The following is a 27,043-nucleotide window of genomic DNA, read 5'->3' as shown; positions in this document are numbered from 1 at the left end:
ATTTCCCCCCGGATGGGCATGTTGCACAATACAGTGGAACCTCAGAAGCCGAACGCCTGTAAACTCAAACATTTTGGCTCCTGGACGATCGGAGAGCGGAAGTGATTGTTCTGGTTTTTGAATGATCTTTGGAAGCCGAACATCTGGTGCAGCTTCCACGGCTTCCAGTTGGCTGCAGGACTAGTTAATTTGTTCAGTTTATTTTGTTTTTATATATGTTGTAAGCCACCCAGAGTGGCTAGGGAAACCCAGCCATGTGGGCTGGGTATAAATAATTAAATTATTATTATTATTTGGTTATGGGGGCAAGTCCCTATAGCTGTCACCCTGAACTACTTGAACCTAGACAACACAGTTTTCCATCTCATGGAGATAAGTAGTCTTCTCATTAATGTCTAGTAACCCTAGTTGAGATAATTTACCTGTTTTTTGAGGTAAGGCAAGACAGGGCAGTTGTATGACAAAAACATTATTTAATAAAAATTCAATTATTATTTTTTGCTTTATACATGGCATGAATATGGGTAATTCTAATGGAGCTTGACATGATCATTAGCATTACTAACGCAATTCTATGCATGTCTACTCAAACGTAAGCCCCACTGAACTCAATGAGACATACTCCCAGGAAAGAGGGTAAAGGATTGTGGCACATCCCCAATTTGTGGATGATTTACCACTTCTCAAGTTTGCTGTGGCCAGGACAGAAGATGGTGGGCGTTATCAAGGAAATTTTGGATTCAAGGCCACCCCAGATAGATCGATCCATTGAAATGTTGTGGTCCATGTCACCTGTAGGAAAACCACTAGAAGTAGACCTGTGCCTATCAAGCTTTCTGTGGGTCTACCAGTGGCCATTGGGATGAATGGGTTGTACTGTTGGCAGAGTACTTCCCCACCAATGGAGGTGCAGATGTGCCTCATTCTAGCTCCCCTCAGCAAGCCTTCAGCAGGAGTTTGAAGGATTGGTTTAAAACTAAGCAGTATTTTGTATATATTTATTTCAAAATTAGTAAACATAATGATAAGTATTTAGCAAATTTGTAGTGTACTTTCTGAAGCTGTATAAATGTTCTTTTAAGCTTTAAATAAATGTGCTTTAGGTTTATAGCAAGCACTTAGTCTGCACTTTTATTTAGTAAGAATCTAAATAATAAATGGATTTTTATTTATTTAAATCAATTATTTAAATTGGCCTTATTGCTTGGTGATTTAAATCAGTGTTACATACCCTAATGAGCTTAGTGCTGGGAAAAACAGGATTGTTAAAATAAATGTGGAGATTATTTATATTATTTTAACAGATATGAATATTTCATTTTTATATTGTTGTAACTCATCCTGGTGCACTATGGTGAAGGGGGATCCAAGAAGAAGCAACAACGAATTGATGATGATGATGATGAGTTGTGACCCATTGAAACTCTATTCAGTGAGGTACAAAGGCAGATGGATGTAATGGTGTGGTTTTGGAAGATAGATTAGTTCTGAGTTTTAAAGGGGGGGGAGTTGGTAGGCTGCTGATAAATGATCATTAATCCAGATTCACAAAACCAAATCACTATGGCAAAATTCTCTGAAAAGTAAGCTATAAATAACTTTACCACATTTTTAAAAATGCTTGTGTGAATTGCCTTCAAAGTTATATCTACTCCAGACCAACAGAATTCAATGGCACTTAAACTGATTTTTGGGCAGGCATGCCTGCTTACGTCATTTTTAAAATCGCAACTTAATATACTAATCTTAAATTCGTTATTTAAAAGCAAGCCCTATTGATTTTGATAGAGTTTAGTTCCAACTAGGGTACAATCTGATCACAGTGGGACTTACTCCCAGGTAAATATGGATTTGATCATTCTACATGGTTGGTTGTGATTGAAAGTACCAAAACCCATGAGAAGTTTGATCCCATCCCACCTATAACTCCTGAGGCACAAGTGGAAGCAAATTGTTAGCCAGAGAAAGTGACACACTACAGCAGTGTGAGCGCTAGGGATAGGATGTCATGCAAATAGAAGTGTTGAAGGATGGCATATTGATCCTTACAAAATGGGGAATAACTCTGTACTTGCTGCTTGATAACCTAACTATTTGGAAAGGCCATAAGATGAAGTTTTGAGTTTCTGGGTGGTCAAAGAAGCTAGTTCACTTAAAACAGATTTTAAATGCAATTTCTGAATGTTTCATATGTGATTCTTATACATGATACTCACTTTATGTTTTCTCTCCATTGAGAATTGGGGAAAGATAGCCACAGTGGAAAGAACACATTATTTTCATGTGAAACAGTGTATATTTTGAAAACTCATTGAGGAATCTGTTTCTTGCATAATCAAAGCATTTAAATGCAGGTTGAAATGCAGTTCATATCAGCAGTGCATGTTTCCCCAGAATGAAATACATGTGTATCATTGTTTTAGGTAACAGGATTCATTGAAAACTGGGCCCTGAAAATCTTAATAAAGCCTTATCTTAAAAAAACAAAAACAAAAAAAACATGTACAGGTATCCAGACTTAGTAATATTTTTACCTGACGCACCACCCCCATGTGTTTCCACTGACATGGATCTGTGGAATGCCAAAATAGAATGTTTGCTTCTTCTCCAATATTTTATATGCTTTTGAACAAGTCAAGGTGTCTTTCTGGGTGTACAAGGCAGTGTACTCTGGGTTTGTAGTCCAATGAATGGCTCGACACTCATTCAGTCCTAACGTTTTATTATACTTCTTTCAAGCAAAACAGGATTGTTTTATTTGGCGCCATGAGCAGCAAACAATCAACAGCTTGTAATGTCTTTGTGAGTTTATAAGGAGGCACTTTTACAAAGACCTTTGAATCTTGGATTGGTTTATTAAACGGCTCTTGAACAAACACTCCTTATTCTGGTCCAGCATGGAAATCTTTTGATGGATTGTGCTTTTCGCAATTATTTTTCTCTGCCTCTTGCCATAAAATCAGGGAAGCACAATGCGGATTTTATTTTTGTTTTCTTTGGCGCTTAGAATGTTTCCAGTTCGTTTTCTTACTATTTGGTAGGGTTGGGGGTTTTTTTTAGCAAGAAAGGATAAGCAGTGATGAGTTAATCTGTAATTAGTTTGTTCTCAAGGTGCTACAGCCACTCCCATTGCTTCATCCGCAACTGCATTAAGGTTTTTCCCTCTCCAAGGACAATTACTGCGTTGCTACTAATAAGTTTCAGCCGAGGAGGGAGCAGATAACATTTATACTGTTGTTGCATATAAAACAGAAGAGGTGATAGATACGCAGAAGCTCTCAGCATAATAAGAGATTAAAATATGGATGGGGGAATAAAAACTCTTCTTTGTAATAGTTATTGAAATAATTTTTTGTGCTTTCTTTGGACAACAGAACTGGTGCATCTTACAGTTGTTGCCACTGTTAACAATTTAATCTCGCTCTAGAAACTGCTGTGCATTAATATTACCTGGCTCGTGACATCTCCTTTCCTAAAGATTTAATGAAGGTTTAAGTGGTTGGGTTGTCAGATTTTCAGCCAGTTGCCAAATCCAGCTCTTGAAAAGGCAGCCATGACATTTAAGTACTTTGTAAATGTTTCTATTTTCCTGTTAACCTCTCACTTTTCTTTTTAACCAAATGCCCATCTGGTAGCAACATTCGGTATAAACATAGCGTAATGCATTTTTGAAGCAACTGTGCCTTCTGTCTTACTCCCTAAGCAATCTCTCTCCCCTCCTTTCACATCCCACTTATTCTGACTTTCCCCTGATTTCCATTGCTCAGAATTGTTAACTCTCTCTTAGCCATTTTTAATGGCTCTATCTTATTACAATCAGCTCATTTATACCTGCTGCTGAGGTCACTTTAGGAAAGGGAAAGCAAAGGAATAGTATTAATTCTGAAAATTGAAGCTTTAGTTACAGCAAAGACATTATTATTTTTTCTTTAGTGACAATATTGGGTTCCATTGAGGCGAAGATGAGCCTTTTTTTAAATGCAAAGTGCTAGAATTCACCAAAAAGGTTAAAACTGAAGTGAGTAATCTTCGGCACATAATATGCAATTGTTAATTTTAGCTCCGTGCGTAGGAGCTGTTATGACTTGAACAGCCGGCTCTAGCCTTCATTAGAGGAGAAGCACACAGTTTTTTGAGACAGGTGGAGCTGGATCAAGCTGTGAAACTGATTTGCTTGAAGCCGGTCATTAGTGTTAGAAATCTGGTCTCTATTTTAATCTTTTAACCCTACCATGATTATATCTATTATTATTGGTATTTACTTTTTGTCTTCCCTCCCCCTCCCCACCAGGTTGATGACGATGATCTGTCAAACTCTTTAGAGGAAGAGCATGGAGATTGGCACTCTGAACTGTTAAATGGGGTCATGGGACTCACATTGTCATTGATCACTTGTGTGGATTTAACCAGTGAGGAGCAGCATCAGCAACTGGTAGAAAAGCATCAAGAATTAACACAGCACTGAAGGTAAACAGCTTCTTTTTCTTACCTACCCATTGGCAGAAGGAGGTATAATTTCTGTGGATTTGAGCCATGCCCATAAATCCACATCAGGTCTTTGAGCATGTACCAAGCAACAGGGATAATGGTTAAGGTAACATGTGGTGTTATATTTGAATTTATGAGAAAGAATGGCTTAATTTCAGATATGAATGCTCTGCAAATAAACGGATCAGCTGTAGGGGAAAGTGTGTGTGTGTGTTCTGAGAAAAGAAAATGTAATAACATGACAGTATAACACAATAGCGTAGATAAAGAATGAATTTGTTTGATTGTTACCAACCTCCTCTCTAAATCATGCAACTTTTGCCCCAGTGTTCACATATAAAGAAACAAAATATCTTGTAAGTTTTGGTGTTTGGTTGGTTGGGTTTTTTTAAAAGAAAAGAAAAGAAAAGAAAGCAACATTCATTGTTCAAAGCCCCAATTCTTTTCACAAATCATGCTCCCCTTGAAAATTTAATTATGGAACTAGACCCTTTGTGATTTTTCTGTTAAACCTGACAAAGTAAATGCAGCCAGGATAAATGTATACCCATTTTTCTGATTTTCTTTATATATTAAAAAAACCCCTCAGTTGCACATTGTATTTTCCTTTTGAAATAAACAAAGAAAGGCGGCTTTACAAAGATCTATTCAGTGTTAATTGCAACCTGTGAAAGAAACAATATGAAGACTCGATTTATCTAATAACTGTTATTAAATTGTGAGAAGGGCAAATACTGAAACCTGTTTTGAAATAGCTCCTCTTCTCTACCACACTTAATTTTCTTCTTAAGATTTCTCTTTCCCCAAAGTAAAATAAAAAGGCAAATTGGGGAGGGGGTTCAAGAGAAGAACAAAAAGTGCTAAATTATTCATGAGATACATCTGACAACTGATCAGTAGCGGAGGTGTTCGGAGCTGAGGGGTATTTCATGGGGAGGAAGAGGGAAAATAATAATAGGCTTTGACTTTGAAAAACCGTATTGAGCTCCTTTGCAGCACACTAATATGAGCTGAGACCAATGCAGCTAAAAGATCTTCATCAGAGCTTCCCTGCCAAGGGCTTCTAGGAGGATTTTTACTGTGCTGGGAGAGTGACATGGGGTTTGGAGGAGGCTCGTGATTTTTTATAATGGAGCTGTCAATTTGATGGCTTGAAATGGTGACAATGAGAGTTTTATTGCCAATTTAAGAATTAATGTTTATGTTGAATTTCATCCAGGGCTTAATTTCTCCCTTTCTTGTATGGAGTGCTTATAACCTTGTTGTGTGTACAACGGGGTGGGGGGGTGGGGGGGATGACTGACTGGTAGAGGTGTGGATTAGGTTTTTTTATTTTCCAAAAAGCGATTGATAGTCTAGCGGAAGGTCTGGTCTGCTTGACGCCTCCCCAACAGAAAAGCACGAATAGGTTATCGTTTATTTGGTCCATCACCTCTGTGGTAAAAGAATTCATTTCCATCCCACATCCCTAGCTGTGGGACAAAAAGGATAGGGGGAGTAATTTCACGTCCGTATTTTCTGCCACAATGAGTACTTGAAAGCAAGCTGTTCTACTTCTTAGCTTTTACACAATTAAATGTTCACCTAGAATACTTCAGTCCATCGCCGTCTGCTGAATTGCATTGCCCTAATTCTTGAGTTCCTTGCTGTGCTTTGTTGGTTTATCATGGAGGAAATAAAAATATCTCTCATGGGAATCAGATGGCAAATATCACCTACTATTTTGTTTTTTAATGTCTTGACCTTTCAGGTCATCAAATCTTGTTCTATTAATTTCTACCTGGGAGAATGTCTGAGCAAGATAAAACAGAAGAAGCTGGAAACGAGCAAGACTCAGCCATCTCCCAACAAGAGAATTGCATCCTTAACTCCGAGGTAGATGAAAAAGATGAAAATGGCAAATCAGACCAGGTAAGAACAAAAAGTGACTTTTCTGTTAAACTGCTGGACTTTTTAAAAACATTTTTGTCGTTCTTTAATTTTTAAAGACCTTCTCCACACCCATTTTGAGTAGGTATTGCATATCTTAGATTTTCCCTTTCAATTCTGGAAGATCTGTATTTCTGTTAACTGCATTCATCATTAAAATTGTTGCGTTGTATGAACACAAATGCATATCAGATCAGTTCCTAGCTATGCAAAAAAAGAGGAAACTGCTTATATTGTAAGAAACCTATTGGGAAACATTTATGAAAGTGGAAAGGAGGAGGAAGAAAATAGTTATCAGCACCACTGTGTATAGATAGAACTTTTGCAGTGCCTATTGTCTCTGCTATGAAAAGAAATATTATCTTTTAAAATAATAATAATAATATAATGCCACACTGCTTTGAATTCTCAAGGAGTGATGAAAACACAGGGGCTTCAGAGGGTTTCTTTAGTCTTGCATTGTAAAAATAATGTTTTTATGTGCATATAAAAATGGAAATGATTGTGGCTAGTTACCACCAGTGATATTTATGCTAAGGCTCCTTATGGAGTCATTCTAAGGTCCACAAGTTACCAAGTTATCTGACAGTCACCACATGAAACTGGTACTTCATGAATGATTAAATGAACTTGCTGCTATTCCTGTTATGCATATTTTCCACCCATAGACACGCATAATTTGTCACTTGCTGTTTGCAGAAACGAGGTGCTAACCAGAACCAGCAGAAAAAGAGACTCAAGGTAGAGATTTTGACTACTTTCTCAGAGTCACGATAAACTAGCTGGGGGTTGAAAGGTGCTTGTATATATTATGAAAGCGTATTCCTATTTTATTCATTCGTGGAATAGTTAGTTACAATAAGGTTAGTGGACTTCCTTGAGTTATTAGCTATTTACTTAATACAGTGTAAATACTTAAGATCCATTTTCATTTGAATACCTGGTGGGAACTTCCATTTTATATTAAATTCTGCATAGGGATTACATTATTTGCAACCTTCACTATATCTGTGTTCTACCTCGTGCCATCCCAACAACACAGAATGCCATGTCAGTGAAACAATATTTTTCCCTACTTTGAGGTCTATCTCTTTACTTTTTATTTTTTGAAACACAGTGAGGAAGGCGAACACACACACACACACACACACACACACACACACACACTGGTATTCAAAAGTGATTTCCTTATCCTTCTATATTTCAGTCAGGAGGGAAGGGTAAACTGGTCCGAAGTCTCGCTGTCTGCGAAGAATCATGCCCTCGTCTGGAAACAGAGAATGACAACCAGGTATCTAAGACCAAGCCATTAACTGCATGGTTAACTTTTCTTGTGCATGATGGCATATTTGGGCTTTAACTGCATTTATTGATTTTGGGAAACCAAAATCACCTTTCACAAGAGCATACTTTATAATTATTATTTTAGAGGTTGTCTGGTTTTAAGCGTGTACTTATTTTGAAATAAATGAGTAGCTCTACAGTATGTCACAGGGTGTTATTTGCTCTCTCTTTTTTCCAGACCCCCTGAAAATTTCAACAAATGGAAAAGAATTCAAAAGAATTCAGATTAATTATTTTTAAAAATAAAATTAAAAAAAGATAGAATTGTTATTTTCTCTAAGGCTATCTCTTGTAAGACTACACCAGACATAGTACTGAGTTCACTCTGGCATCTAAATCATGCAAGGTCCTTGTATCAGTTCCCCGGAACCTATTTCATAGTAACATTCAAATTCTTGACACTTTTAAGTCAGAATGTATTCCATATGGTTCATTCTTCTGATTCTTGGTGCCAATTTTCCAACTGCAAAGCATGTGTTTGATTTAGTCTGTATTGGTGTTGTATACCATTTATTCCAAAGAAATAAATCTATGGATCAAATCAGGAAAAATTTGATCTAAGAGACTTTAGAATTTTGCAAAACCTTTCTTCTACACTTACTGCAAAAAAGAAACAAAAAAGAAAGAAAAGCTTACATTGTCTGCTTATAAAAGCAAATTTATCAAGAACATAAACCAAAAAAGTAAGCTTCTTGCCAGTATTTCTTACTTGAAGACTCAGACATTATTTGAAGAATGAGATCAGCCATAGAGAGGGAGAGGAAGCAGAAAATGAAAGATGAACTTTTGTTAGCACAAATAATTCTCACATTTAAGTGTACTTTCTAAGACTTTCCGCTACTAACTTGAAATGAAACAAATCAAACTCTCCTCTTTGGACTCTTTGCTATGGAGAGTTTTATTTTTTTGAAAGACCAAAAAACCCACCACCCCATATCTTACTGCGCTGTGGGGTTTTTGTACTTTCTCGCTGCTCTACAATGACAGTTTATGCAGTAGGACACTAGATAGATTATTTTATGAGTTGTGGGTAAATATTTTGAGAGGGGAAAAATAAGACTATGACAGTGACTCAACTTGCATATAAGAAATGTATGGCTTTTGTTCTGCATTTTATTTGTGTTTTCTATCATTTTAAATGGAAACGGAAAGGAGGAGAATATAAATATATCACAGTATATTCAATGTTGCATGGAAGTTACTGATGTACTCTGCAAAAAAAAAAGGGAAAGGAATTTTATACACTTCAGAGGCCAGCAGGTTTGGAGGTAAAGACTAGATACCTCTTCTAATGGTGCGACACTATGCATGCCTACTCAAAACTAAATCCCATTGAGTTCGATGTCACTTCTAGATTAAGTGTATATTTAGGATTTCAGCCTAAACTGCCCACAATGCAAGGCAGAACAAGGCTGGGATTCACATTTCATCAGGTTCCTGCCACTGTTTCGTCCAGTACTAGGGAGAATGATTTGAGTATAATGTAAAGAATGCAGGGATTAAAATACTTTCTGCCACCAAAGTCTCCTCTTTAAGGATTATTGGCTTTTTATAATTAGATGGGAAGTATACTTGACTTAAAACTTTATAATGGTTACCTTTGCACTAGGAAAGCTAGAGCTGTGCTCTCCTTTTTGAGCTGACTGAAGGATACTGGAAAGGTTGGGCCAATGGAAATTGTTTCTTTCTTTCTCTTTTTCCATAAGTTAATTTAGATTTATTTTTTCTTTGTTCGTTTATTTTAGCTGTTTACAAAGCACAGGGTCTAAATTATCAGAGAATGTATGGTACATTGCCAGTACTACAGATTGTACTACAAACCTAATGTTTGTATTATATTTAAAAAATTGCCTTGATTTTCCTGTGTAGGAAAAAAATCTTGTTACCTGTATTACTTGATCATGAAAGCTTATTTGATCGCATACTTTGTCCTTACTTTAAAGGAATGTTGCCTCTAATGTTATAATATTGGTTTATCAGTGTATTATTGCAAACTGAACATCTCCTGTTGTTCGCTAAACTTTTCCTGTATGAATGTACTTATCAACGTTGTAATTTTACTATTGAGTAAAAATATCAATAAAAAGTGAATATAAGAAACAAACAATAGATTGCTTTCACGACTCTGCAGCACTTCTGTGTGTGTTTATTTCAAATGCAATGAATATGTAGAAATGGTATGTTATATGTATGGCACAAAGTATATTTGCTGTATGCTTACATGTCTGTTTTAGACTATATGTAAAGTCTGTCTTCCTTTCCATCCCCTGTAAAAATGCAAGTGCACTATAATCATTTTGACTTCAGGATAATAGAGTGTACATAACAGAAGCAATTCTAATTGTTTCCCTTAATTGAACACACAACTGCACTTTTATCAGCTTGCCAGATTACTTGCAGGGAGTTTACTGCAAATTCAGACAGAGCTGCTAACTATAAACCATGCATTTTCACTGTGTATTTCTCCCCAATAATCTTCAGTTCAATTCACTATACCTTCAGAGTCACGGACCATAGGTTAACATAAAGTTACGTCCACTTAAGCTCCAGTGATTTCAATGACAATTATGTACATAATTTGTCTACTGTATTGAGTTCATAAACAGTTAACTTCCCCCCTCCGTTCACATTTTATAACATATACCCTAAGACCTACACTTTGGGTTATACTGAATGCTGGTCCTACTTAAAGTAGACCCATTGAAATTAATGAACATGACTAACCTAGGTCCATTTCAATGGGTCTACTCTAAGTAGGACTGGCATTGGATAGAACTCATTCAGATATTTTTTTTAATGTGCTAGTTGATGGATCTAGCAATGTGAGATTAATGTTAACATTATTGGGACCCCATCAGTAATACATATATTCATAGAAGGTGTGGACATTTGAGTTATTTGTAATCTAATATGCAGACTTAACTGCTGCATTTGACCAGTAGCAAGTTCTAACTTAATTCTAAGTAGGCATGACCAATTTCCTTATTTCAATTTTAAAAATAAATAAATAAAGTGTGCTTAGGTTTTAGGTGCCTCAGTCCATTTACTTTGAAAGACATTACCTTGATTCCAGTGGAACGTATTTTATACCTAAGCTTTTGATCCTGAAGATTTTAGTTGTAACCCCCTCATTCTAGAATACTTTTTCTTAGGCACTTTTACTTAAAAGTGCTTCCCACTGAGTCCAGTGGGATCTGCTTCAAGGGAATTATAATTAATCTGAAGCAAATAAGTTAGGATATATTCAGAATTAAATCTTAATCCTCTGAGGTATATAAACGACATAAACTATATAAGTAGCAGGAAGCAAAATAAATATCAGGAAGCAAAATTTCTCCCTAAGAGTACAATATTTTTTCCCCCTAATATTAAGTTCACAGAAGACAGTTTGGCTTCAGCTTTTCTAAGCATGCACTTCATAATGCATTTTGGAAGCCAAGTTTCCTGAATCTGGCCCTAAATTATTATATTTTTTTCAACAGGAATCAATACAACTGCAGCTTTCAAGTTTCCCCAGCCTACAAGAAGAGGATAAATCTAGTAAAGATGACTCTGAGAAAGAAAAAGAAAAGAATAAAAACAAAGAGAAAGATAGAAACAGTGAAAAACCCAAGATAAGAATGTTATCAAAAGGTGAACAAAAATATTTAAGTCGTTATTCAGTCATCTATCATAGTCACGTATGAAGACGTTTTTGAATGCAAGAATGTATTTGCTTCTTTTTGTTGCTTATATATTTGATATTCTGTATACGTCTGTGGGATTGTAGTGTATGTATTTGTTTATACATTGTTTGTAGAATATATGCAGTATGTCTATACTATCTAACCAGCCTGCACAGTTTCTGACCCACAAACTCAAAGGCAAAGCCAATCCATGTATGTTAGATTTCCAGGGGGGCTTCATTAAACACTCTGGTTTGACTTGCTGCCTGGAGCTGCAAAAGCAAGGGAACTGTGAAGAACTCTGCTGGTCCTAATATGTGGCCAGTGGTCTCTGTTCAGACCGGAGGGTCACACATACTGCTAACCTGGAAATACTCAAATTTGAATAATAATAATAATAATAATAATAATAATAATAATAATAATAATATATTATTATTATTATTTATACCCCGCCCATCTGGCCGGGTTCCCCCAGCCACTCTGGGCGGCTTCCAACAAAACATTAAAATACAGAAATCCATCAAACATTAAAAGCTTCCCTAAACAGGGCTGCCTTAAGATGCCTTCTAAAGGTCTGGTAATTGTTGTTCTCTTTGACCTCTGGTGGGAGGGCATTCCACAGGGTGGGTGCCACTACCGAGAAGGCCCTCTGCCTGGTTCCCTGTAACTTGGCTTCTTGTAGCGAGGGAACCGCCAGAAGGCCCTCGGCACTGGACCTCAGTGTCTGGGCAGAACAATGGGGGTGGAGACGCTCCTTCAGGTATACTGGACCGAGGCCGTTTAGGGCTTTAAAGGTCAGCACCAACACTTTGAATTGTGCTCGGAAACGTACTGGGAGCCAATGTAGGTCTGTCAGGACCGGTGTTATGTGGTCTCGGCGGCCGCTCCCAGTCACCAGTCTAGCTGCCGCATTCTGGGTTAGCTGTAGTTTCCGGGTCACCTTCAAAGGTAGCCCCACGTAGAGCGCATTGCAGTAGTCCAAGCGGGAGATAACTAGCGCATGCACCACTCTGGCGAGACAGTCTGCAGACAGGTAGGGTCTCAGCCTGCATACCAGATGGAGCTGATAAACAGCTGCCCTGGACACAGAATTGACCTGCGCCTCCATGGACAGCTGTGAGTCCAAATTGACTCCCAGGCTGCGCACCTGGTCCTTCAGGGGCACAGTTACCCCATTCAGGACCAGGGAGTCCTCCATACCTGCCCGCCTCCTGTCCCCCACAAACAGTACTTCTGTTTTGTTGGGATTCAATCTCAATCTGTTAGCCGCCATCCATCCTCCAACTGCCTCCAAGCACTCACACAGGACCTTCACCGAATAAGTGACTGCATTAAGAGGGACGATTAATTATTCTGCTTTGGGGAGCACAGTACACTTGCTCACTCATCTCTTCACCCCCACCCCAAGTCCCTGGAATGAGATCAGTGTTGGACCTCAGTTTTGGGCAATCGCTCCCTCCCATACTTCACTGTAGAGAAAAAGTAACCACCACCAAACCAGCTTTCATGCAGTGTATGTTTGCATGTGGTGCATGTACACAATTATTGTATGTGATTGCAAGGAGCCCACTTAAAATACTGCATGAAAATGGATGTAAGAATAGCTACCCAATTTTGCTAACACACACCATGCCATGTAATTTGTTGTTAGCGGCGCACTATACTCTAAGGCCAGTGTCCATATTTTCATGCTTACTCGGATCCATGATCATTATCAGCAGTTGGGTGGAAGGGGAGGTGCCTACAATGAGTTCTTCCCAATAAGTAGAAAGGGGAAGAGCGGGACCTTTTGCAACTGCAGATATTTATATCTCTGCAAATAACCAGAGTTGCTCTTTGGAGGGGAGTTATCACTGCTCTTGCAGAGTCTTCCATATGTGTTGAAGCACAGAAACTTGTTGCTAACAGAGCCATTGTCTTTTTATATTTTGTTCGGAAATGGACTTAAGTCTTAAATATGAGTTAATATACAATTAAATTGCCTGCCGCATTTTAAATGCCACGCATGAAATGTGCAAGATTATCAACAGATGGCTGGTTTATTTGTTGTTATCCAATCTTGCCCAGCTTACTTACAATAGGTTTTTTTGAATGAGGTTTTCTTCTCATCACTAGGGACAATGTTAGAAATCCGTTGTGAATATTTAAAAAGTGCACTTCATAGCTATCTACACACTCACACGCGTCACTGCTTCCCAGTGTTGCACGATGCATATTCTTATTCATAGCCAATATCATTCTATTGATACCATGCAACAAGTGGATTGGAATGCAACCTGCAAGGCACTTTGCCAGTGTAATTATGTTTAACTGTATCATGTGATGTTATAATAGGTGCTTTATGTCAAAAGGGGTGTATACTTCATTGGTGAATGGAGTAAAATGAATCAGTCTGACTGAAGCTGGACAGAATATTAAAAAAACACCCTGCTGTCTTTGGGTATTTGGGGATGTGCAATATCCCTCAGAGAAATGTAATAGTCTTCTAAAAAGACTTCTGTTTTCTTCAAAATTCAGTTCCTTGAGTAGAGGCCTCCATATTCAAACTGAAATTTTGATCTAAGTGAAATTTAGTACAGTTCTAGATCAGCAGATCTACATGAACCCATTTATAAGATGGTCAGGGGGAAAATCCCACATTGTGTCCAATCAAATTCCCAAAGTGGTTCTGATTTGCCATTTTGTCTTTCGCGTCTGTTTTGATTTTCTACCTCACTCATGGTTGCCCAAACAAAACTAATTATGCCCAAAACTTGCCTGGTATTTCTCTCTCTCTCTCTCTCTCACACACACACACGTACAATATTAACAGCTCAAATAGTTGGAAAGGCTTTAGGTGGATCTATACATCCCTTGTATTATTCTAAAGCACAGCACTTTAAATTCATATCCACTTGTACTTGGTGCTTGTAGCTGTTGGTACAGTGAAGATAAAGAACGGGTACCCTCCCACAGTTCTGTGGGGTATTTTTGCTGATGCAAGTCACAGCCTGCATGTGTTAGGTATTCTTTCAGACAGCTGGAGAAGGAGAAAACTCTCCTCCACACAATGGCTTTAATTTTTTTTTAACCTTAAAAAAAATGAAACTATTAGCAATGTATGTTTTTTCAGACTGCAGCCAAGAATACACAGACTCAACAGGCATAGATTTGCACGAATTTCTGGTTAACACATTAAAGAATAATCCCAGGTAAGTATGCCTTTTTTGTGTGTGGCTTGAGATCTTAGCAATTGGGAGCAATGTGGTGTTAGTTCTAGAGTGGTCATGGTGTGGGAAATAATAGCTATGCTGCTCTGAAAGCGTATTGATTTTTAGCACAAACCCCTATAAGTCCTCCATAAGCTTACCCTTTCCCCATAGTTTAATTTCTTTCTCAGGGACTTAGCCACATCCATGCACACACCTCTCTTCTGAGACATGCAACACAGCATCTAAAAACCCGCAGCCATTTATGTCAATGTTTCTCAAATATAGCCATACTGCAAGATGTGATGTGGGCACTGTCATGGCAGCTCCTCAATGCTTTCACATTAGTTAGCCAAGATCAACATCTATCACAACCATCTGTGATCTTGTAATCACACATTTTTGACAATGTAAGGCTAATGCCCAGTGAACATAAATGGCTAGTGATATGGGGAGCCAAGTAAAAAACAAACACAGAATTATACAAGGCTTGTGTGTTTGATGGAGTTAGGATTCAGAGACCTGATGGGGACAGGCAGGGAGGTTTAGAATACAGATACCCAATAAGGAGGAGCCCATCATAAATATTTGTTTCAGATCCCAGGATAAGCAGAAACACTGACTAAGCTTATGCTGTCTGTATTTTGTCATAAAACTAAACTATGATTTAGTGCTACAGGAACGAGTCTTGGGCACATGTACCATACTCCCCACCCTCAGTGCAGCATTTGTTTCCTGTTTGGTCAAATCATAGGTAAAACTAACAGCAGCAACAAATTATACCCAACATTTCCTATTTTGGACATGATGACAAACTGTTGAAAATAGAAGTAAATGCTTTCCGTCTCCTTGTGGTCACACAAGATGATAAGGATTTTGGAGGTGGGGGAAGTGAATAACAAGTTCAAGTACTGAACTTCGGCTTAGCATAGCATATGTTTTCTGCCATTGAAATGGTTAATCATGTTTCAGCCTGGTACCAGCTCTTGAAATAGAAGGTAATAATCTGTTCACTTGGTGGGGCTGCAATGCAGACTAAGTCCTGTGAACTGCTACATCTTTGACACTCTTACACATCAGTTTTATGGAGAACCACATAGGCAATCAGGTATCCCTGCATTTAAAACTCCCCTTTTTGTTTGGAAGAGTCTAATGTCCTGGCCCCGCCCCCCTGATATCACAGTCCTGTAGAACTCCAGTGAGTTTGAAAATCTTATATCATATGACTCTACATTCAAATAAAAGACCAATCTGCCTTACTTTTATATATGATCAAAGTTGAAACAACAACAATTCTGTAACCACTATTTACTCTATTAATAGTACTATACATTTTTATAGTACAGTGGTACCTCGCTAGACGAATGCCCTGCTAGATGAATTTTTCGCTAGACGAATGGGTTTTGCGATCGGAGGTTGCCTCGCAAGATGAATTCGTTTTGTGAAAAATTCATCTAGCGAATCGCGGTTTCCCATAGGAATGCATTGAAATTCAATTAATGTGTTCCTATGGGGGAAAAAATTCAATGCATTCCTATGGGATTCGCAAGACGAATTTTTCGCAAAACGAATTGACTCACAGAATGAATTCAATTCGTCTTGCGAGGCATCACTGTATATCATAATGCACAATGATGAATAAATACTTTTGATGGCTTCTAATTTGATGCAGATTAGCATTTCTAATCCAAGAAAGATTTGAAAACAATATCTAGCTCTCATTTTCTGACAATTATCTAAACCTCACTGTTATTATCATTAGCAATTTTCCATGGATAATCCCTCTAGCTGTTGCTGAACTATAATTCCTATCGGTGTCAGCATGGGCCATGGTCAGTGATTATGTGAGTAGTGATTTTGGAGGGCCATAGACTAGTCCCCACCCCACCCCCAGGTGTAATACATTATTTCAGAATCAAAATAATGAGGGCTTGGGTGCAAAGGACTATGCACATAAGGATAAAATGTATTAGCATTATTCTATGGACTCCTGCAGAAGAGGTACTGGGAAACTATGATATGTCAGGGGTTACATTACAACATGGTTGGATTCCCAACCCATCAGTCACCACCACCATAGCCAATGGTCAGAGATAATTGGGTTGTACTCCAAAAGCTCCTGTAATATCTTTACATGAGTCATAAGCAAGTATTTGGGTTTGTTGTAAAGGGACAGAGCAAAGAGACATCAAAATTATTTCAGTAGTTATAGTCCTCCCCCCCCCCCAAAAAAAACCCTGAGTAGTGATTTTCTTATTGTTTTCTTAACAGGGATAGAATGATACTGTTAAAACTGGAGCAGGAAATTATTGATTTTATCAGTGACAACAGGTAAGTTAATTTTCAGTATTGATTTCTTGTTTGCTGACTCTTGTCTATACCAAGCACTCATAGACTTTCATTTTGAGCAATATTATTGCAATATGAAAATACCAAGCTTTTAACAAAATGAATGTCTTCAGTAATTATTCATCCCTAAGGAATGAGATAAATGTCTTTAGTATGGATCCTTAATTGTGTTGTGCTGGTTTCATTGGCAAATGCCCCCAGACAGTCCTATGTTTTCAGAGCTAAGGATGGAGGCAGCAATTGCTCCAGACCTACAGACTTTTCGGAGACTAAGGTTCAAAATGCTCCTCTGTTCTAGTGAGTGCAATGTTTGTGCATTCTCACCCCACAGGGCTGAAATTAAGACAAAGGAGATAACTTCACATATACCCACCAGAACCCTTTGAAGGAAGAACAGGGTACAACTAAATAATTACTGCTAAATATTTATTTCTGAGCTCTACTGCTCAAATTATTTCTCATGTACAGTTACCGTTAATTTCAAAGGAGTTTGCATAAGCTACTTGAAATAAAAAGAGATTGTTTGTTTGATGCTAGTCAGAATATATCTACCTGCCTGTTAGGGCAAAGCACGATCCAGTATCACACTAAGCAATTCAATTTCTTCCCTTCAACAATTTTAATAAAGCTATAAGATAATGCAGGTTGTTTTTCTCATAAAAAGCAATAACTTAAAACATTTTGCATATTTATATTTTAAACACAGACTTGACACATGCAGAATATTGGGATGGATGACTGGGAGAGTTATTGTTAAAGAAACTAATGAAAATAACAGACTTGGCATACCAGATTTGACAGCTGCTCATTAACTAATGTTTTAAAAGATCGTGGGTTGTTGTTGTTGTTGTTGTTGTTGTTTTAAAAAGTGGACTGCTATTGTTCCATCATGTCAGAGCCCTTTGACGTTTTGTTCCAGTAATCATTATAAAAAGTTCCCCCAGATGTCGTCATATCAGCGAATGCTAGTGCACAGAGTGGCAGCTTACTTTGGCATGGATCACAACGTGGATCAGACTGGGAAATCTGTAATTATCAACAAGACCAGCAATATGAGAATGTAAGTGCCCCCTCTATTCCCCTTTGCTAAGAATCGGTTGAAGTGCATTCCCTTTATCGCATCCCAGGTGTTTTCTTCCTTTGTTCTTTCGTTCTATTTGAGTAATACATTTTTTTAAAAAATATTTATTTTACCATTCATTCTCATGTGGAGTCTCATTATGCCTGTCCTTGGAAGAACAGTGAGGACATGAAATATGTTGAAGCAAATCGATCTAACTGTTGTTTGTTGATAAGAAAGCTGTGCCGTGCCTCTGGAATGGAATGTTATATTTCCTAGCCCCTCATTCCCGCTGTAATGTTGGAGGATAGAAAAAGTAAATGGTTGACTATTCTTCTACTCAGAGGAGTGGAAACTATTACGTGTAATGCTTCTCGAAAGGTTAAATGTATTGTGTGGCATTCCCCTCCCTATTTTCTTTTTACAGGACTCTCCTTTTGAACAATTGAGTTCCTTATCTGGTTTCCACTTTTGTTCTTCCAATGCAACGTTTTTCCATATATATCATTACCCTTTCACAGTTGAGAAACTGTCTCTGAATTAATTCACTTTGCATAATAAATGAGCTAAGAGCATCTGTTGTGCAGAAAATGGGCATCAGAAAATCCAAAGAGTTGCTTCTTATATCACTGGGTAGGCAGGAATGCATTCATTTATTTCTTTTTCTTTAAAAAAATGTATCTCCAGTTCCACCTCAATAGGTACCCAAGGCAACTCACAACAAGAAGGCACAGACAACCTTTTTCAAATGACAATACCACAATGCACACTAATGTCTGATGCCTAATGGTACAATCTTAGAGTGCATTCCTTTTATAACAGACACGTCACCCTGATCAAGCTGCTTTGCAATCACTCTGTTGTCTGTGCTGAACTCTGGTGGATGCAGGTTCTGTTAATTTCAGCAGAGGCAACTGAAATCTGCTGTTTGATTTGCTACTAGAATTAAAATAAATTAGGCACCCCATGAAGATGAAGGAATTCTGGGTGATTTGATGTCCCTGCTTCTCTAAGCACTGGATGAAGCAAATGGAAACTTGTTTTGTCCTGCACGAAATTTCAAGTCTGTATCCAAAGAATGGGATGCTTGGTTCAGATCAGTGTCTGAAATTTAGCCCCTATACACCCTTCGCTTATAGCCCTTTTTTGCCTTAGTCCATTAGTTCCTGTTTCTTAGTTCCTATTTCTTACCTTTTCTGCTCCTTCCTTCTTTCTGTTTGCCTCCGGCTCCCTATTCCTATTTTCTCTGCTTCTTCAAAGTTTTCAGACTGATCTACTAAGCTCTCCTGTCCCTAGCTCTGTGAGTTTCTAATGCAACCTAAACTGACAACTTTCTTTGTAGGACATAAGAGAAACTGGACTGCAGACATTCTGACAACTTGGTTCCCTGACCTTTGAAATGTGCATGAACATTCTGTAACCATGAACATTCTGCTGCTATGTCACTGGCTCAGCTAATCAAAGTCAGGATAACTGAGGAATTCAATATTTGCACATTTCTATATGAAATGCCCTAGTTTCTCACTTCTCTGAATGTTTCCTTGCAATTATTGGCAGTTCTTGCCTTGCGCACACATGGAAATATGTATTTAAGAGAAAACACACACATTTAAATTACTTTGAGAGAGAAAACACACATAAAGGCTTATTCAAAAAAGTTTGTAAATCTGCAAGCATTGCACAGGCATATGCAATAAACTCCTGATAGTTGCTTCTAGGTTGCAGATACGACAATTAACAGTGCATAAGGAGCAGGAGAATACGTATGCTCTGGGCCCAGCAATCATACACAACAGCTCTTCTTTCCCTTCACCTCCATAGGGAGGTGGATTATCTGGGGGAGGTAGCAGCAGAAAAGTGTCGGACAGGGGAAGAGTTAAGTGTTCCCCAAGTACTTTTCTGTTACAAATTGCCTCCTCCGGAAGTTGCTTGGCAAAGAAGAAGAAGAAGCCTTCAGGCTTTTATCTGCGTCTAACATGTAGTCTTGCTCTAAGAAAGTCAGTTTCAGAAATGGTTCTTAGCAGAAGGTAAACGTAAAGGGACCCTGACCATTAGGTCCAGTCGTGACCGACTCTGGGGTTGTGGCGCTTATCTCGCGTTATTGGCCAAGGGAGCCGGCATACAGCTTCCAGGAATGTGGCCAGCATGACAAAGCCGCTTCTGGCGAGCACACGGAAATTACCTTACCTCCCCTATTTATCTACTTGCACTTTGACGTGCTTTCGAACTGCTAGGTTGGCAGGAGCAGGGACCGAGCAATGGGAGCTCACCCCATCGCGGGGATTCGAACTGCCGACCTTCTGATTGACAAGCCCTAGGCTCTGTGGTTTAACCCACAGTGCCACCCGCGTCCCGGTTCTTAGCATACATCCAGTATATTCAATAGCACATATTGTAGCCATAAAATTTAGATGGATTGCTTCCAAAACAGCACCATTTTCTTTAGCTTTAAGGTGACAGTAATGTTTTTGGCTAACTGTTGCACAGACTCAGGCAGCCCAGGTTTCTTTAACCTTGAAACCTGTTCCCAAAGAACTGCTTGTTTAATTCAAAATTAATTATGTGATATTATCACCTACCCACAATCCCTTGACCTAACAAGTAGTTGTCTTTTGCCTCCCTCCCACTCTGTTCCCCTTCTGTGTTAGTTTCACAATTTTCATGTGACGCTTGGAACAGGAAATGATACACAGATTCCATGGACTCTCCATTAATGAGGGTCAACTTGCTATTATAAGAATGCTACCAAAACTCTTTTCAGACTTTTCGCACATTTATATTCACTCAACCTATAGGGAGAAGAGAGGGACCTGCTGGTTAGCCCATCTGCCACATACACATATTTGGCTAAATGTGTGAACTATATGCACTTATGGGCTCCCTTTGGCTGTGCATGTATAAGCTGTGGATATAACAACAACACTATTTTATGTGCATTCAATCAACATATATATGAAGGTTTGATAGAGGCTGTAGTGAATGAGGAGTTCACCTATTCTTTAAGCATAATGGTTTTTAGCCTTTGGCAGACATGCCCCCATTCAACTGACCTGTGTACATTGGAGCTGATCCAAAACAGAGACTGTAGCTTTGACTTCATGCCAAAGGTTTATTGGAGTTTAAATGGGCGCTCAAATATAGGAAGTGGATGGGGGGGGAGGGATGAGCAAATCTTACATGCCCATAGGCTGAAGGTCACTCTTCTTGAAGCCTTTTTTGTTTTGTTTTGCTTCCGTGTGTGTGTGCTGGCAATATCAAGAATACTACAATATCCACACCAAGCTCTCAAATTTCTTCCCATTATTCTCTCCCTGGAACATTGCCCTCCTTAAAATGATTCATGAAAATAAACCATATAAAAATAAGTAACCTTCCTGTTTTGCCATGCCTGAATGGGGTGGAAAATTTGATCATCATTCATTAATAACTTAGTATATCTGGATTTATTTATTTATTTACTAGTGTGTTCTCCCATACATATCATGGAGCAGTGTTTCCCAACCTTGTGCCTCCAGATGTTTTGGGACTACAACTCCCATCATCCCTAGCTAGCAAGACCAGTGGTCAGGAATGATGGGAATTGTAGTCCGAAAACAGCTGGAGGCACAAGGTTGGGAAACACTGTCATGGAGAATTCTGGTTAAATATAATCCTTCTTTGAAATAAATAAGAAGCCAGTCTCAGAGGGTGGGTGAGGTGTCAAGTGCAGCACCTTATAGATTTCAGAGCCCTAGTGTCTTAGAACATATTTGTATTATGCTCAGTTTGACTAGAAGTCATTGGGCTGTGGATCCCATATCCCCCCCCCCAAGTCAACAAAACATTAAGGAAAGGTCTATGGTGGTAGCATGCCATAAAGTACAACAGCCAAGGGTTGTGCTTGCATGGAAATCCTTTATGCTTGTTCACAGGTCTCTCTTGCATCCCTGACTTTGGTGTGACTGTATGTTGCATTATCACACAGGTTCTGGGCATCTTTGATGTTCCTCCAGCATCCTAAGGCAAAATTATAATGCAGAAGAATTATGTCAGCAGAATGTTACATATTCCGTTGTGCCAAATATGTCATAACTGAAATATAATGTGGGTAGCACCGCCCACACTGAATCTGTTATCCCTTGTGTCAGCAACATAGGGGCTTGATTCACTGCTAACATCTTGTACCAGTTACATGGGTGCAGAAGCCATCCGTTATAGCTATACAGATATATCTATTTAAATTATTATTTAAGTAATTCAGCACCAAGCACAGTGGGCCAGTTCAGGTGTATTGATTCCACTCTGGTAAATCTGTGGCATCTTCATCTCTTCCCTTCTCTCCTCCCACCATCACAATCATTCGAGCCACAGTTTCCTGTGCCATCCAAAACAGGAAACTTTGGTTTAAGGACACCCTCCAAACCAGACTCAGATCCTTCTTCCTTATTCTGGTTCATTGGGGCCCTTAAACTACAGCTTCCTGGTTCGGACATCAGAGGAAATTATGGCTTAAGAAATGAAGATTGCAATCCTTCGCCCAGTTATTTGGCCGTAAATCTGACATTGAACTCAGTGGGGCTTACTTTTGAGCAGTCATGTAAGATAAATTTTCTGAAGCTGGTTACGAAAAGAAAAGAGGGAGGGAGGGAGAGAGGAAGTTTCTGGCCTTATGCTAATTTTATTTTTTACATTTTCCACAAGTGCTATTTGCCATTCTTTGTTGTACCAATTTGTCCAAGCAGCACCTTCTAAGTTGTCCCAGCATCTTGTTGTTATGAGTCTTATTAAAGGTTTAAGTTAATATTATCTCCCGTGAAAAGATTGAGGAGAGCTAGCTCTGGACATTTAGATACGTTTTGTAAGGTAATTGCTTTTATTTGGACAAATACTTCTTCCCATGACTTACTGAACTCTGATTGTTACATCTGGACAAGTACTAAGTTGGTTTCCAAACAAATAACAATGTCCAATTCCTTTATCTTTTCTCTATATATACCTAGATTAGTATCTCCCAATCTACCATAAAGCAACCCAGCCTTGATAACTTGATGTCTTTAAAACCAACTACGGTAAATTTGCCAAAAGTTTTCCACTAGAACAGAATAAAGTTATTCTAGAAAATCTCTTAATTTCACATTAACACAGCTTGCATTCTCTTAAAGCTCTGGTCATTAATAGAATGGTTTCTTTAAAGTGCAAAATAAAACTATAATTTTGTGGAAGCTGTGGGCTACAAGGTATCTCCCATTAGTTGTTGATTGAAAACCTCAGAGAGCAATTACTAATGCTATTGTGTCAGTCAGGTAGGTTGTAATATGTGGGATCCTCTAGTTCTTTTTCTCATGGGGCTTGCACATTTTTCTTAATGATTTGGAAGAAAAAATGGTTTCCAGATCTACAGATAAAACATAACTGGGAGGCAAAGGACAAAGTAAGGTTGAAAATGATCTTAGCAAACAGCAGGAATTGAAAAACAGCAACGTGAAAATTCCCAAAGACAATATATTATATTTACAGTTCAGTTTTGAATGTTTGCTCTGAAATAAGTCTCAGAAGTAAATTTGCATTGGATTGCAGGTTTAATTTGTTAAGAAGTGCAATATGCAATCATGGGAAATTAGGTAATACGTAGCAAAAAAAAACCCTAGGTTTGTGCTAGTTCATACCTAGAGAATTTAGCCTTAAGGATCTCATTTGCTAATCAAAGCAAATATATATATTGGGTTTCATTTGGAGCATAAGTTCAGGTGGTCTGTTGTGGCATGTAATGCCCTATTGGTCAGGTTTGTAACATAAAAGTATGAATGCACATGGGGTAGTCCCAATAAAATCATGGCTGTTTTGGTCCTTCCCTGGTTCTCCTTGGGCTACCTGGAGCTAAACTAGTTTGGTTTGCATTCATGTCCAAACCTCGGCATGTAGTTTCTCTCCAGACAACCCACTGCCTATAACTAAGGATGAGACCAGTGATGGGTCCAGGGGTTAAATAGGCAGTTTCTGCACATGCTGTAGAGAGAGGTGAGGGGCAGGTAGGGCTCATCAACCTATGAAAGTAGCCCATCTAAAAGGAAAACTCTGATCCTAATCCACCACTACCTTGTGGTGTATCTTCAGGAGAAGAAAAGGCTAAGCAGTAAACCCTACACAAATCTGGAATGGTGTCCCTAAGACGGTTGGATGGCATCTTGTGCGCCTCCTTCTGGCAACCCCTGCAGTCAAGCTGCTGCTAAATTTATTGCTTTCCTTTCCTTTGTTCCACAGCAGCAAGGCAAGGAGAGGGGTCTTGTTGTCTAGGAAAGCCCAGGACCTCCATACACACTCCCTTTGTGCCCCAGGGGAGGTCACTTTGGTGCCGCTAACACAATGGTTTGACTTCACCCCCAGAGGCGCACTCCGTTGTCTCTCAAGACAGTTGGATGCCAACAAAAACAAGGAAGCAAGAAACCATGATCCCTGCTTCAGATATAACAGGAAGCTGTTTGTGTTGCTTGTGCTAGAGGCGGAACAACGGGGGAGCAATTGGGCAGTGTACACCAGCATGCTGCTTGTTTACAGTAAATCACGATAAGCTTGAAAGTCTGAGTTATTGTGCTAAGCTAAGGGAACACAGCCAGAGTTGCCAAGCCAATGTGAAGCCTTAAAAGGGATACACTGGAAGAAAATGAGAGGGGCTGGTGGAGGTTCCACATGCCTAAATCCGTTTGAGTAAGTAGTGTTTTACCCCATAAATGTTACCCATAAATAATATCCCCATTTGCCTAAGAGGGAATGAATCATTAGGCTCATTTATATATGAGAAAGAAGGCGCTCAGAAAAGTGTGTGCCCTTCTCATTTCTAAAATCCCACAGAGTAGTCAGTTTATTAATTAACTTGGTAGCGATTCCAACAGTATGGCCGCAGGGGAGTTGGTGCTCAAAACTAAGCTGGCCGTAAATGTGTTGGTGAGCCACCCGAACATTCTGAACTCACAGGAGTAGGTGCCATATGGAACTCTGCTGTAACATGAATGCACAAAGTCACCTTCTGGCATTAAATGTGCCTGTGCGAATCTGTCCTAAGTTATGAGGAGTAGGTGTTCATTTTTTTTTCCTTTTACAAAATGTAATCTATTGATCCAATAGCTAATGTGATTCTGTGGATTTGCTCAGCACTGATATTTGCTCTGGGTGATTAAGATTATGATCTGTTCCAGAACAGCACTCCAGAATATCTTAAGCAGGGTGAGGAAAGATTTGTTGTGGATACAAAGTGTTGAAAAGGCATTTAAAAGAGAAAAATAGAGGGACTGCCTTTTTATTCACCTTTGTACAGAATTGTAACCATTTTGACTCTGCAGCTATTATGGTTATATGAAAGATTTTGCTGCTCTCTGGGGTTTCTTGTTTCCTCAACTTAGCCCTGATGTCTAGAGCTCCCTCACACTCCAGAAAGTTATTCTGCATGTATCCAAGAACAGAACTTGGGAGTAATGAACCATCTCTAATGTCCCCGATATTAATTTTTCAGTATAATGTAACATCTAAACTAATTTGTTTGGAATTAGGGTGGCCATGTACTTTATAACTATTACACTGTTATAAAATGTTAGTTAAATATTAGTCAACCATTGCAGCCTTTGTTAAACACTGCAGTCTGACAACTCAAGGGTATAATCCTGCCATAAATAAAATTAAAATAATTAGTCTTTAGTCTGACCTTGGAAAACGGAAAACTACCAAAGGAAATGTAATGTACTGTAACATAATAGTGCAAACTTCCCTAGATTGCATTATGTTATGAGTCAATATTAAACTAGTCCATGGCATACTTCCAAGGACACTTCTTTGGGAGTGCAAGCTTCCACATCATTGGAACTGCCATTCATTGTCCCAGTTTGCACATAATGCTAAGCCAAACAATGGCTTATCGCAGACAAGCAAACATACAGGTATCTAGAGTGAAGACTGCAGCTGCTGTGCTGTTCCTTGTGCTACCTTGGGCTAAACTACTGTTTGACTCATCTTCATCATTATGTCCAAACCTAGGATTGTCGTTTGTCTCACTAGAGACAATCCACATTTGACAAACCAAGAGCAAACCTTCAATTGCACCTTGTGATATGTCTGGACTGTGAGAAACCATCATGACGATGATGATGATGATGATGATGATGATGATTTATTAATACCCCACCCATCTGCTGGGTTTCCCCAGCCATGAGCTCAATCTCAAATGCAACCCTAAGCCAAACAAAGACTTAGCACTGAGTCGTGTGGAAGCAGCTAGACCAAGGGAGGAGTGCGGCAGCTGCAATTGCAGCATTCACTTTGGGAACCCTCACATTGGCTAGTTCTTTCTAAGCTTAGCATTCTATGGAAACTGGGTCATTGTGAGTGCTTTTTTAAATTACTGTCCTGTGGATTTCCACCTGTGGTGTGGAATAGGCACACCACATCTATTCATAAAATGGTTTCTATTGTCGCCAGTTGAGAAGAAAAGTTATTCATGGGTTATGAGAGAGATATTATACAATACAATATTATATATACAGTAATACTATATTACTGGAGAAGTGTTGGTTTCTAAAATTACCAGTTTTGGAATAAAGTATATACAGTCTTTAAAAGAGCATTGGCTAACCCTAAAACTTTCTTTGACTTGCCCATGGCCTCCCAAATTTGTAATAGTAGTTGTAGTAATAATAATAATAATAATAATAATAATAATAATAATAATAATAAATAGCTTCCATGGATCTTGCACTTCAATGCCATCATTACACTTTTGTGTGTGTGGGTCAGTTGTTCTCCATTTGATCTTTTAAAGAAAAGAAACATAAACATTTTTTTACAACTGCTCCCATGGGTTTCCTGCTGTGATACTGTGAGGTCAAAAAGGCTTTAGTGCCGTCCCATCCCTCTTTCAAATTCATTTATTTAAATTTTTTGAAAATAATTTAACAATGTTTTTCCCCCCAGTTCTCACTCAATACATGTGCATTAGAAAGGTAGAGGGCTGATGCAAATGAACAGAAGAAAATAAGAAAAGCAGTAAAGTG

The 27,043-nt window shown here is 38.7% G+C and overlaps 1 protein-coding gene across 8 annotated transcripts in view; it reads left to right on the top strand.

Annotated features, from left to right (window-relative positions):
• Positions 1–27,043, top strand: part of ARPP21 (cAMP regulated phosphoprotein 21) — a 228,825-nt gene that overhangs the window by 116,106 nt on the left and 85,676 nt on the right. For 7 of the 8 annotated variants that reach the window (XM_035129801.3, XM_035129800.3, XM_035129799.3 and 4 more), the window contains 8 exons: positions 4,292–4,467; positions 6,239–6,399; positions 7,117–7,158; positions 7,625–7,708; positions 11,244–11,394; positions 14,542–14,620; positions 16,889–16,948; positions 17,886–18,026. In XM_035129801.3, the coding sequence (XP_034985692.3) occupies positions 6,277–6,399; positions 7,117–7,158; positions 7,625–7,708; positions 11,244–11,394; positions 14,542–14,620; positions 16,889–16,948; positions 17,886–18,026 (680 nt within the window). In that variant the 5' untranslated portion in view covers positions 4,292–4,467; positions 6,239–6,276. Of the gene's footprint in view, positions 1–4,291; positions 4,468–6,238; positions 6,400–7,085; positions 7,159–7,624; positions 7,709–11,243; positions 11,395–14,541; positions 14,621–16,888; positions 16,949–17,885; positions 18,027–27,043 lie in introns of those variants that run through there. The other variant, XM_088654180.1, reaches the window with a different exon arrangement.

This window comes from Zootoca vivipara, chromosome 11 (assembly GCF_965207765.1).
Source record: "Zootoca vivipara chromosome 11, rZooViv2.hap1.1, whole genome shotgun sequence".
Lineage (NCBI taxonomy): Eukaryota > Metazoa > Chordata > Lepidosauria > Squamata > Lacertidae > Zootoca > Zootoca vivipara.
This window is presented reverse-complemented; position numbering and strand designations above follow the sequence as displayed.